Source organism: Chrysochloris asiatica, unplaced genomic scaffold (genome assembly GCF_000296735.1).
Source record: "Chrysochloris asiatica unplaced genomic scaffold, ChrAsi1.0 scaffold00027, whole genome shotgun sequence".
NCBI lineage: Eukaryota > Metazoa > Chordata > Mammalia > Afrosoricida > Chrysochloridae > Chrysochloris > Chrysochloris asiatica.
This window is the reverse complement of record NW_006408545.1, coordinates 24857650-24871224: the sequence shown is the minus strand read 5'-3', so window position 1 is coordinate 24871224 and position 13575 is coordinate 24857650. Positions and strand designations below refer to the sequence as shown.

General features: G+C 37.6%; 1 protein-coding gene and 1 pseudogene across 1 annotated transcript in view; one reads left to right on the top strand and one right to left on the bottom strand.

Annotated features, from left to right (window-relative positions):
• Positions 1-13575, bottom strand: part of HACE1 (HECT domain and ankyrin repeat containing E3 ubiquitin protein ligase 1) — a 146316-nt gene that overhangs the window by 96911 nt on the left and 35830 nt on the right. The window contains exon 6 of the mRNA XM_006839970.1: positions 10570-10701. Coding sequence (XP_006840033.1) covers positions 10570-10701 — 132 coding nt within the window. The remainder of the gene's footprint in view (positions 1-10569; positions 10702-13575) is intronic.
• On the top strand, positions 2026-2894 carry LOC102819465 (annotated as a pseudogene).

Here is a 13575-nt window from a genome sequence, read left to right as displayed (position 1 = left end):
CCTGAAACCTATGTACACAGATATACATCTACATGAGAACATAAAGGCAATGAAAAGGCAATTCTGACACGTCACTAGACTAAATAATACTAAAATACCTGAAGAAACATAGTTATACTCAGTGATCAAATTATGGGAAGGCATAAAACAGGTTTTTCAAAAAACCAATATTCCTTACCTCATAATAACTTACAGTTCACAGCTCAATAAATTATAGAACTCAACATAAAAAAATATGCTACCCACTAACATATAAACATATCCTGGAAATAAATGAGTAGTTCTGAAAGATAGGTAATATCAGCACAACTATCAACACAGATTTTTAGGGAAATAATCAGTCTTGGAGACAAGGAAATACACTAAGTTTCCAAGATTCTTTCTTGCCCTAATTGAAGAAAGATCAAAGATGCTTCAAAAAACTGTCTCTGGTAATGTTCCCTTTATCTGTATATCCTTGCAAGTAACTGTAATTGACCAATTGGCATAATGGATTTTCACCATCAATACAATCAATCAACCAGAGGCAGCATGGCTTTCTTCCTCTTTTATATCTGCAAATCTCATCCTGTGAAACTCATCACCACAGTGAAATCGGGCTCCCTATAAATCTTCTGAGAATACAGTTCTTCAAAGGCAGTGTATCTTGACCATGAGGAATTCTCCATTACTTTACCAAACCTGCTTTAGGTTGTAAACCATATGGAGTACATTATTCTTAAGCCATCTAATCATCAGGGGCTTCAGAAAGCAATTCTTAATTTTAATGCAACCTGTGACGCACATGTTTTGAGCCAAGGTTTTCTTAGTAATTCTTTCTACACTATTTCAAGACAGCTAAAATTAGCTATTGTAGCATCATTTCTAGTCTGATCCAGGTTTTGCCCTATACAAATCCCTAGGAAACAAGGTACACTTTGTAAATGTTAGTAAATGACAGCTCATCTGTTCTAGCAGAGGGTGTGTGTATTCAGAGAAAGGGCTTTTAATTTAAGAGTTATCTGCAGAATTCATTCTCCAGTGAGCAAGAACTACTTAAAGTCCTGGTCACTGAAGATTAGAACATTTCAGATTCTCTCCCTATTAGCCACCCACGTAGAGTACGTCTTTATAATTTACATGGATTGACTCTTAAAAGGTAAAAACTAATGAGAAGGAACACTTCTTGAAAGTACTGGGGTTTTCTCCAGATGCTAAAAACACAAATAGAAATGGACACTTGTGTTCAAAAGAAAGTCTACAAAAGAGAAAACTAGTCCCAATCCACCTTTTTCTAACCCTTATTAAACATTAACACGATATCACCCTATGCCTCACTGCCTTCGAAGAAGCCCAATATTCTGTGAGTTGAGGTATACATAAAATAGTAAATGTCCAGGGCCCTAAGTCCTGAACCCAGACCAAGGAAAAAGTGTTGTAGAGAAGAAAACCCAGATTCCAAGGATTTCTCCCAATAATAAGACTCACAGAATTTGTAGTTATTATTGTTGTTAGGTAGAGTCCAGTCAGTTCCAACTGATAGCAACCCTCTGTACAACAGAAGGAAACACTGCCTAGCCCTGCACCATCCCCATAGTCGGTGTTATGCTTCCACACATTGCTGCTGCCACTGTGCTGGTACGTCTCATTGGGGATCTTCCTCTTTTTCACTGAACCTCCATTAGCAAGATGTCCTTCTCCAGGGACTGAACCCTCCTGATAATATGTCCGAAATACACAAGAAACCAGATCTCACCATCCTGGTTCTAGGGAGCATTTTGACTGCAATTCTACCAATAGAGATTTGATTGATCATCTAGCAGTCCATGGTACTTTTTATATTCTTCTCCAACAACTCAAATGCATCAATTCTTTTGTCCAACTTTCACATGGAAATGGGATATTGAAAATACCATAGCGACTTCACCCTCCAGCCTCAGGAGATGTAACCCAACTTTGCATTGGTTGAGAGGCCTCACCTGGTAGCAGAGCAGCATGGCTGCCCCTCTCAGGAGACCATCAGATCACCCCTCCCGCTGCCTCGTAATGGCGACCTACAGGCAGAGCTGTGTGTGGCCAATGTGCATTCCTCCATCATATGCTGACCTTGGCAAAGCTGCAAGAGATCTCTCCAACAAAGGATCTGGTCTGGGGCTGGTGAAACTGGATGTGAAAACAAAGTCATGTAGTGGAGTGCAATTCTCCACAACTGGTTCATCTAATACAGACACTGGTAAAGTGACTGGAACCTTGGAGACCAAATATAAGTATGGTCTGACTTTCATAGAAAAATGGAACACTGAAGACACTCTGGGAACAGAAACAGTGATTGAAGACCACATTTGTCAGGGTTTAAAATTGATATTTGATACTACCTTCTCACCAAACACAGGAAAGAAAAGTGGTAAAATCAAGTCTTCTTACAAGAGGGAGTGCATAAACCTTGGCTGTGATGTTGACTTTGATTTTGTTCGACCTGCAATCCATGCTTCAGCTGTCTTTGGTTATGAGGGCTGGCTTGCTGGTTACCAGATGACCTTTGACAATGCCAAATCAAAACTGATACAGAATAACTTTGCAGTGGGCTACAGGACTGGGGACTTCCGTTACACACTAATGTCAATGATGGGACAGAATTTGGAGGATCAATTTATCAGAGAATATGTGAAGATCTTGACACTTCAGTAAACCTTGCTTGGACATTAGGTACCAACTGTACTCACTTTGGCTTTGCTGCTAAATATCAGTTGGATCTCACCGCTTCCACTTCTGCAAAAGTCAACACCTCTAGTTTAATTGGGGAGGGCTACACTCTGAGGCCTGGTGTGAAGCTTACACTGTCTGCTCTGGTAGACGAAAAGAGCATTAATGCTGTAGGCCACAAACTTGGGTTTGCCCTGGAGTTGGAGGCTTAATCCAGCTGAAGAAACCTTTGGAAATGGATAGCAGAAGATTTGGCCTTAATATATTTCCATTGTGACCAGCAGGCTTCCTCCCCCAACTCCCACCCCCTAGGAAGGTGATCAAAACAAAGGATGATCTAAGCAGGAGCCATATTTTCAATCCTGAGACCGTTACTTGTTAGCTGGGTTCTAGTTCCATTGGTTCTCTATCTAGTTTACCAATGCCACAGTCGTGCAGTCTCACCTACACACTGTTTACATGTATTTACTGTTAATGCATCTCTACCAATAATGAAAATAGACTTTTACCAAATTCTGGAAAAAAAACAAGAAAATACCATAGCTTGGGTCACATACACCTTAGTCCTCAAACTGACATCTTTTCCTGAACACTTTAAAGAGGTCTTGTGCAGCAAATTTGCCAAATGCAATATATCATTTGATTTCTTGACTGCTGCTTCCATGAGTATTGATAGTGGACCCAAGAAAAGTGAAGTCCTTGATCATTTCAGTCGTTTCTCCATTTAACATGTTATTCACTGGTCCAGTTGTTAGGATTTTTGTTTTCTTTATACTCTGAGGTGTAACCCATACTGAAGGCTATGGTCTTTGATCTTCATCAGTAAGTATTTTAAGTCTTCGCAAGGTTTCGTCATCTGTATACCACAGATTTTAATGAATTTTTCTCCAATCCTGATGCCACATTCTTCATATAATCGAGCTTTTCAGATTACTTGCTCAGCACACAGACTGAATAAGTATGGTGAACGAATAAACCCTTGTGCACATCCTTCCTGATTTTAAGCCATTCAGTGTCTCCTCATTCTGTCTGAACAACTGCCGATTGGTCCCTGCACAGGTGCCTTATGGGCACAATTATGTGCTCTAGAATACTCATTCTTTGCAATCTTATCCAGAGCTTATCATGATCCACACAGTCAAAAGCCTTTGCATAACCTATACTTATGGATGCAGTAGCTCAAAAGAGGGAACAAATCTTTATAGCGAGGTTCATTCCCACCCCCTCCATACACAGGGTAGACAGGGATGGGCAACTTGGACATTGGCTACCCAAAACGGGGGGGGAGCTACAAAGGCAAGAAGTGACTGACTGGCTTACAAGCTTTCAAGAGGGAGCCTAGATCCAGAGAGTGCGGAGGAAGGCAGAATCTCCACTGAGTAGTATCCAATTTGTCTGGGCGAGGCTGGTAAGGAGATGGGAATAGCACTCATGTGGCACAATAGTGAATAATTACTATCAGGACTGACTGTGAGGGTTGGAAATGTAAAGGTAGACATTTTGTAGCAAAAGGAGTGGTTGACTTTGCAGTCCAGGAGCAGAGGTCCTGGGACCATCAATGGAGATGAGAGGAATGCGGGATCCTACCCAGAAATACAGTGATGCCAGAGATGGAGGCAGAGATGATGATGTGGAGAGACGGAACAGCTGGGGACTCTAGACCCAGAGAGGGAGAGGGGCTGTGTGCTGACAACCAGAGGACAGGCTTGCAGGGTATACCCTGTGGTTGGTTGATGATGCAGGAGGCGATTGTAACCATGGCAATGAAATGATATACGATAGGATGAATGTAAAGCTAATGTTCTCCCATATAAACTATCTCATAATTCACAATAAAACATTAAAAAAAAAAAGAGGCTACTGGTTTTCCCATAAGTACCTCAAAGTGAACATTCCAAGACAGCTGATCTTTCTGTTTTTTAATTATACTGCTCTAGAAAGACCTTCATTCTCTCACTGCCATCATTGTAACCATCTATGAAGGAAGAGTCTGTAAATGCATAGCTCAGTGTCTTTGTACCTCCCCCAACATGCAGAAAGTTATTGGTTAGTGTTTACTGATAAGGACAGAGTGGAGTTTTCACTCCGCTTTCTAAAGGTCAACATTATGGTCTTGTATTTGTTTAATTTGGGGAACTTCTTTGCATTCATTCAGGAATATAAATGGCAATGTGACTAGGAATACTACACTATATACTTGCCAAGGTCAATGAGTATATCAGTATTGCAAGAATCAGACATAGAGACCCACATAATTTGTTCTATTAATCTGAGATGTAGTTTACTTTTTTTCTTGCTAAATTTTAGTTAACTATTTATGACAATATTCTTTTGGAGAAAATATATACAACACTCTTCATTCCATATATATATATATCAACACTTAAAAAATTTTAAAGTGTATGAGCTATGTTTTTGAATTTATATAGTTTATTTATATGTAATATATCTCCAGAATTCTTTTTTATGCTTAATAAATATGTATTTGACCTTTCATATCTCAAATAGCTATTTAAGGGAGTCATGGTTGTACTTATAAACTCCCCCACAAACAAACAAACCTGCAGCCATCAAGTCAATTCTGACTCACAGTGATCCTGAGTAGGGTTTCTGAGATTGTATATCTTTATGAGAGATAGTCTCATCTTTCTCCCACAGAGGGGGTAGTAAGCTTGAACCACCAAACTTGTGATTAGCAGTTCAATGGCTAACCTACAGAAGAAAAATTCATGATTTGATCATTTGAATAATAGTTATCAAATGGTATTAGATAAAAGAAATGTTGTTGTCAAGTGCTGCCGAGCAATTTCTGACTCGTTGTTATTGTTGTGTGCTGTCGAGTCGGTTCCAATCCATAGCAACCCTGTACAGGGTTTCCAAGGAACAGCTGGTGAGCTTGAACCACCGACCACATAGTTCAAACGACTTTGCAGTCTGACGCATTAGCCCACAGCGCCACACCAGGAATCCTGCATATGGTTTCTGAGGACTGTGGCTTGTTGGTCTGAACGGCTGACCTTTCAATTAGCAGTCCATTGACTATCTTACATAACCACACCAGGATTCCCAAAGAAATATTATGCATTAAGTAATATTTCTAATATATTTTAAAGAACATTTGATTTAGCATTTCCTTTTCTATTATAAAGACTAATGTTCTTTAGTATTTAAAGAGCAATAAAATGTTTAAATTATTTACCTCAATAATGCTTGTTTTCTACATTTGTTTTTTAAGAGTTTACAAATCTAACTGGAAAAAGTGAACATACATGGTGAAGTATGGGTTCAATATTTTTTCTTTAGTCAATAAATGTCCATGACTATGTAAATGTATGGGGTTTTTTTTTATGTCACAGCAATGAGAATTTAATGTTTTGGGGGTTCTAGTTCACTGCCATTTGTACGTCTAAGTGTTTAATGATCTAAATTACCCTGTTTTTTATAGTAAGTTAATAAATGATGATCTAATTTTCTTAAGAACATTGACATTTTAGAACAGAACACTATCAGTTTACAAATTGAAATTACAGTGTTACTTGTAATAGGACATACTTTGCTTATAAAAAATTTATAATCATTTTATTAGGAATATAAGCTTTATTATAATTTTAAATATACTAATTAATATCCTTAATTTAAAACCTCTCCTGGTCTTATTTTAAATGTGTTTAAATAAATATGTAATGCAAATAATATGACTTATTCTCTAAAACTTTAATATTTAGCTACATAATTATGTAACTTGTTCACATTAGAATTCAAAGATTACAAATATATTTGTTGTTTTTATGTTAATTATCTTCTGAGCACTAAAATAAAATCTTATTTCTTCTTTTGTTAAAAAAAAAAAAAAAATCCTTTGCATAGTCAATAAAGCTCAGTTAAACATCTTTCTGGTAATTTCTACATTCAGCTAAGATCCGTCTGATGTCAACAATGATATCCCTCACTCCACATCCCTTCTGTTTCCAGCTTGAACCTCTGGCAGGGCAGTTCCCTGTCAATTTACAGGCAGTTATTTTTAGATTAGCAAGTTTTACTTGCATGCGTTATTAATGATACTGTCCAATGATTTCTGCATTCTGTTGGGTCACCTCTCCTTGGAATGGACACAAATATGGATCTCTTCAAATCAGATGGCCAGACAGCTGTTTTCTAAATTTTTTGGCATAGGTGAATGAGTGCCTCCAGTGCTGCATCAGTTTGTAGAAATATTTCAATTTGTAATCCATCAATTCTGAGAGCCCTGTTCTTTGCCAATGCCTTCAATGCAGCACCCTGGACTTCTTTCTTTAATACCACTGGCTCTTGATCCTATATTATCTCTTGAATTGTTTGAACATCAACCTTTTTTTTTTTGGTACATCTCACAACTCTTCTTGTCTTCTGTCATTAAGGTCTAATTTATCAAATCTGTTCTTGACATGATCTCTAAATTCAGGTGGGATATGTTCAAGGTCATATTTTATCTCTCATGGACTTGTTTTTTTAAATTTTCTTCAGCTTCAGCTTGAATTTGAGAAATTGATAACCTGTTCCAGTCTGCCCCGATCTTGTTTTAGCTGATGACAGAGTCTTGTTCTGGCTGATGATAGAAAGTTTTTTCACAGTCTCTTCCCCACAAATGTACACAATTGGATTTCTGTGTATTTCATATGGTTAGGTCCATGTGTATAATCATGTTATGTTGCTTGAAAAAGGTATTTACAATGAATAAGTCACTGATCTTGCAAAATTCTAGCATACAATCTCCAGCATCATTTCTATCACCAAGGCCATATTTTCCAACTACTGATCCTTCTTCTTTGTTTCCAACCTTTGCATTCCAATCACCAGTAATTATCAATACAGCTTGATTGCATGTTTGATCAATTTCAGACAGAAGCAGTTGATAGATTTCTTCAATTTCATCATCACTGGCTTTAGTGGTTGGTGGTTAAGTTTGAATATTAGTGGTATTATCTGGTCTTCCTTATAGGTGTATGAATATTATCCTATCATAAACTGCATTATACTTCAAGATAGATCTTAAAATATTCTTTTAGATGATGAATGCAACACCAGTCCTCATCAATCTATCCTTCCTGGTATAGTAAACCATACAACTGTCTGATTGAAAATGACCAAAACCCATCAATTTCAGCTCAATCATGCCACCAGCTGCTCAGAAACCTAGACAGGGTCACTATGAGTGAGAAATGATTTCATGGCACTTAACAACAATGCTCAGTATATCAATTTTATGCATTCCATTTCATTTTCATCAACTCTTAATTTTCCTAGATTCATTTTTTGTATATTCCATGTTCTGATTATCAGTGGTTATTTACAACTGTTTCTCCTCATTTTAAGGTGTACTCCATCAGCAAATGAAAGGCCGAAATGAAGGTGCTACTCCATTTGCATGGTCAACTCTACTTTGAAGAGACAGCCTTTCCCCAGTCATATTTTGAATGCCTTTTAACCTGAGGGGCTATTCTTCCGGCACAATAGCTATTACTGTGCTATTCTTCCAGCATAATATCTCACAATATTCTTGTGCTATCTCACACCACTGCTTTTCATAGGATTTTCAGTGGCTAACCATTTGGAGTCCTGGTGTGGTGCTGTGGGTTAATGCACCAGACTGCAAGGCCATTTGAACTGCAAGGTTGGTGGTTCAAGCTTACCAGCTGCTCCTTGGAGACCCTATATAGAGTCACTATGGGTCGAAATCAACTCGATGGCACTTAACAACAACAAACATCTGGAAGTAGTCTGCCTCTCCTTCTTGCTAGTCTGCATGGTCTGGAAGCTCAGCTAAAACCTGTCCACCATGGCTGACACTGCTATTTAAAGTACCAGTGGCACAGCTTCCAGCATCACGGCAACATGCAAGCCACAGTACAACAAAATGACAGACAGGTACTGGAGAGAATTTGAACAAACAAACAAACAAACCAAAAACCTCAGTTGGCAATTGTTTTGTTTTTGTTTTTAGTTGTTATTGTTTTGGTTTGTTAGTAGATCAGTAACCTTCTATCATCAATAAACAGTTACACACACTCTGTGGGCAAAATGTGAGAAGTTGAAGGCTGGGGCAAAATGAATGTAATCAAATAAGAAATTGTAGTAAAAAATTCAATCTAAAATCATAAACTAACAATTTTTTTTATAAGACAGAAAAATCTTCTAATGAGAGACATAGTAGCACATTTCAAAAACCAAAGATGTGTTAAGTATACATAAAAGGAAATCATGAAACAAATGCAGGATTTTACAAATCTAAAATAAGAAAACAAGCAGCCATCATTGTTGTATTTGCATCATATATCACAGAAGGTGGAAACGGAATTGATGTAGTGCTCACTTTCCTAACTATATATTCCCAATAACTAAGATTTAATAGTGAAAAAAAAAAAGTTTTTTAACTCACTTTCTATAGCTTAGAATAACATTTTTAGAACTACACATAAACATGCTATACCTTTACAAACTTAGTATACAGTCATGCACCACATAACGGTTGTTTGGGCAGTGTTCAAACTCATATATACCTGTGGTATCTCTTAAGACTGTTCTGGTAGTGGTGGTTATGTGTCATAGAGTCAGTTCTGACTCATAGCGACCCTGTATAGTGTTTCCGAGGCTGTAAATCTCTATGGGAGCAAAAAGCCTTACATTTCTCCCGCTGATCTGCTGGAAGTTTTGAAGTACTGACCTTGAGATGAGCAGCCCGACTCATAACCACTACACTACTGACAGTAGATCAGAAATTCCTACTGGAGAGCAGGAAGTAGAGAACACAATAGTATTCTGCATACAACACGTGTATCTCATGTCTCTTGTATACAAGCAATTGCACTACCAGACATATAATGATGGGAAAACACATAAATAACCTATAATATGAGGGGCTTCAAAAAGCTTGCAGAAAAATCCCATTATCTTGTCATCCATTTTTCTACAAACTGTTTTGTGAAAAAATTCCACAAAAGATTGTGTCTTGATAGCTATAATAAACACCTATGCTACTAGCTTTGAGCGTACTACACTGTACTTTCTACCTAAAACTTTTGCCATAGAACAGTGAGTGTATGCATCATGTATCTCTTCAGTGTTACAGCAGTATCTGTTTAATATTCTTCTGAAAAGATTACCATGAATTTCATTGTGGCTCCCAACAGGAGCAAACCAGTGCTAGTGATAACAGCAGCAAGACGCAAAGGAGAGAACCAATTTAGGAGGGAAATACAAGATGATTAAGCAACATGAATCTGGAAAACACAGTGAATGCTACTGCTCACAATTTAGGAAATCACAAGATCCTCAAAGACAAAAAAAACACAAAATTTCTCCAAGCTGTTTCAGGATCGGCTCCATTAAATGCTACAAAGCTTACAAAAATTCGAAAGGGCCCTTTAACAGATATGGAGAAATTGCTAACAATGTTATCTTGAGGACCAAACACAAAAACAAATCCTCATCTCAGCATGTTGAGGATATCATTGCTAAGACATGAAGCTTGTTAGAGATGATTAAAGAAAAACACACACCAGACTACAATATGGTGGTAGACAATGCCCAATTCACATGAAGTCCTATTTCACAAAAAGTATCACAGACATTATGTGACACATGACTGTACTCAGCTATTAGAATATAAGAAAAAGAAATAAAATTGAAATCCAAATTATAAGTACTTTTGGTATATTTAAAGCACCATTTTTTAGTTCCTAATCTATACAAAATATATTAGTCAGTGTACACAGTGCATAAAATGCTCTAAGATTTTGCTATGATGCTTCACATTCTCATATGCATACTGTGAAAAAGATGTCATGAATTCAGAATTTTCAAAAATGAACACGAGCAACTTAATTTAAAAATCCTCATGGCTGAATTTACCGTCTTGTGTCCATTCTGGCAGGCCACGTGCAGCGCTGTCTGTCCCATTGCATCCTCAACGTCAACATCACTGACGTGCTGCACAAGGTCATGGAGTAGTTCTGTCCGCCCATTCACAGCCAACCAGTGTATCTGTGCAGCCATTTAGTTACTTAACATTTGTGCAAGAATGTTTCATATAAAAGCAGCAGATAAATAATGCTATTAATTATTCCATAATTGTGAACATCATATACAAACTAAAGATATTCTAAGTCCAAATACTGTTTTTCCTTAGGTTTTATACTGGAAAACTATGCATCAGATATAGGTTAACAACACCAGGTATTTCATACTCAAGCATAATTCATAGTAGTTAAGTAACCTAGACTTAGGATCACCAAATATTCTGCCATTCAGATGATCCTGGATTCCATGGACAGAGAAAGGATGCTGCATAATCTGTCTTACCCAGAAGCAAGCATAAATCAAAAAGGAATTAACACACTAAGTACCATATTCTTACCTCCGGTTTTTTTTACAAGTATCATATATATCTTACCCAAATAAAATACAAGGAGGATAAACTTTATAAAACACCTGTAATCCTACCATTCAAAGACAATCAATGTTAAAATTTTGTACCACTATACTGTTTTTCATTTGAAGTGTTCTTACTTTCTTTAAAAGATACATACATACATATATAGATAGGTAGATAGATAGTGTGTGTGTGGTTGTATATGCTTTCTGTTTAAAATGACAGGTTAAACACATGCAATCAGCTTCTACTTTTTCCTAAAACCTCACTGAAATTAAAAAGTACTTTTTCTTAAAAGACAAATCATCAAAGACAAAGGAGAAAAAAGAACCGCAATAGATTTTGGAAGCCAGAAAACAGGAGAAAATACCTGACTTGTCAGAGCAAAAACTTAATCCTACACCAGCAGTAGAGGTGATTCAAATTACAGAACGCTCAAAGGCTCAAATTTGCTAACACCATGCATTTCTCAAATTGTGAAGGTAAAACTACAAAGAGGAGGATTCATTGAAAGTTTATTTAATAAAACTTCAGTGCTCAGATTCTGCCTCTTCTCAACTCTGCAAAGCCATAAGGAATACAGAAGCAAAAGTATCACACAGAAAACGTTAAATAAACCACCAGTTTACACTCTGAATACCAACATCCCAAAAACTTTCGGCATGATCCAGCATCCAGAATGCTAACATCTTCCTGGCATTTAAAAAGGCTCTCTCTGGGGAATTTGACCAAATGAACAGAGAATGATTAAACAGATTGACATTAGGAAGGATCCTAACGGAAAATGTCCTGACAGACACCCAACACTGACATCCATAGTAAACAAACCTCACTCATGCAGCAAACACTTTCAAGTAGCCTGTTAGTTCAACCAGACAAGTGATAAATGCATCTAATTAAAAAGCCAAAATACAACACAAGGGGGGGGGGGGGGGGAAAAAACCTATAAATACTACTATATTAGAGGAAAAATCTTCAAAAGAAAAATATATAAACATTCTTATCAACGGAGAAAAGACTGAAGTTGTCAAGGACTTCATTCTTCTTGGATCAACTATCAACACTCATGGAAGCAGGAGTCAAGAAATCAAACAATGTATTGCATTAAGCAAATCTGCTGCACAAGACCTTTTTAAAGTGTTGAAGCGCAAAGATGTCAGCTTGAGGACTAAGGTGCACCTGACCCAAGCCATGGTATTTTCACTAACCTCATATACATGCAAAAGCTGGACAGTGAATATGGAAGACTATAGAAGAATTGATGCTTTTGAGTTATGGTGTTGAAGGAGAGTATTGAAAGTGCTATGGGCTGCTAAAAGAACAAAGAGATCTGTGTTGGAAGAAGTGCAGCCAGAGTGCTCCTTAGAGGCCAGGATTGCCAAACTTCGTCTCTCATACTTCGGACATACTGTCAAGAGGGAACAGTCGCTGTAGAAGGATATCATATTTGGTAAGGTGGAGGGTCAGAGAAAAAGAGGAAGACCCCCAACAAGATGGATTGGCAAAGTGGCAGCATCATTGGGCTCAAGCATGGCAACAATTGTGAGGTTGGCCCAGAACCGGGCAGTTTCATTCTGTTGTACATAGGATCGCTATGAGTCAGTACTGACTCGATGGCACCTAACAACAACAATACTCTTAAAGAGATATCAATTGCATCCCTGAAACATGAACAGGACACTTTTTGAAAAAAAAAAAAAAAAGAACTCTTGGAAATTAATATTGTGATGTTTTGTTGTTAAGTTCTGTCAAGTTGGTTCCAACTCATAGCAACCCTGTAGAGGACTGCCGAGAAGCGGCTGGTACGCTTGAACCACTGACCTTTTAGTTAGCAGACCAGTGTACCAGTGCTTATCCTACTGCACCATACCACACACACACACACACACACACACAATATTGTCATGTTGTCGCTGTTGTTACATGCCATTGAGTCAGTTCTGAATCATAGCAACCCTACATAGGGTTTCTGAGGAGCAGCTGGTGGGTTTGAACTGCTGACTTTTTGGCTCGCAGTCCAGTGCTAATCCTACAGTGATAGATACATGAAAATTCAAAAGATTTAAAGATAATATTGAGGAAATCTTCCAGAAAGCACAAAAAGACAAAGAAATGAAGAACAAGAGAAAAAGTAAGAAAACTAAAAGCCTAGTCAAAAGGCCCAATATATTCAAATACCAGATGTTCAAGAAGGAAAAACAGAGAAGTGAAAATCATCTCAGAAACAAATCTATGAAAATGTCTCATGAGTTTCCAGTTAGTAGTACCCCGCTATTATCCAGAAAAATAGATAAAATAAACCTACACCAAGAAATAGGATCATAAAATTCAAGAACTCTACAGACAAAGTGGAGTCCTGATGTGGTGCTGTGGGATAAAGCACTGGACTGCAAGGTCAGTTGTTGTTGTTGTTTTGTGCCGTGGAGTTGGTTCTGACTCATGGCGACCCTGCACAGGGTTTCCAAGGCTGTAAATCTTTACAGGAG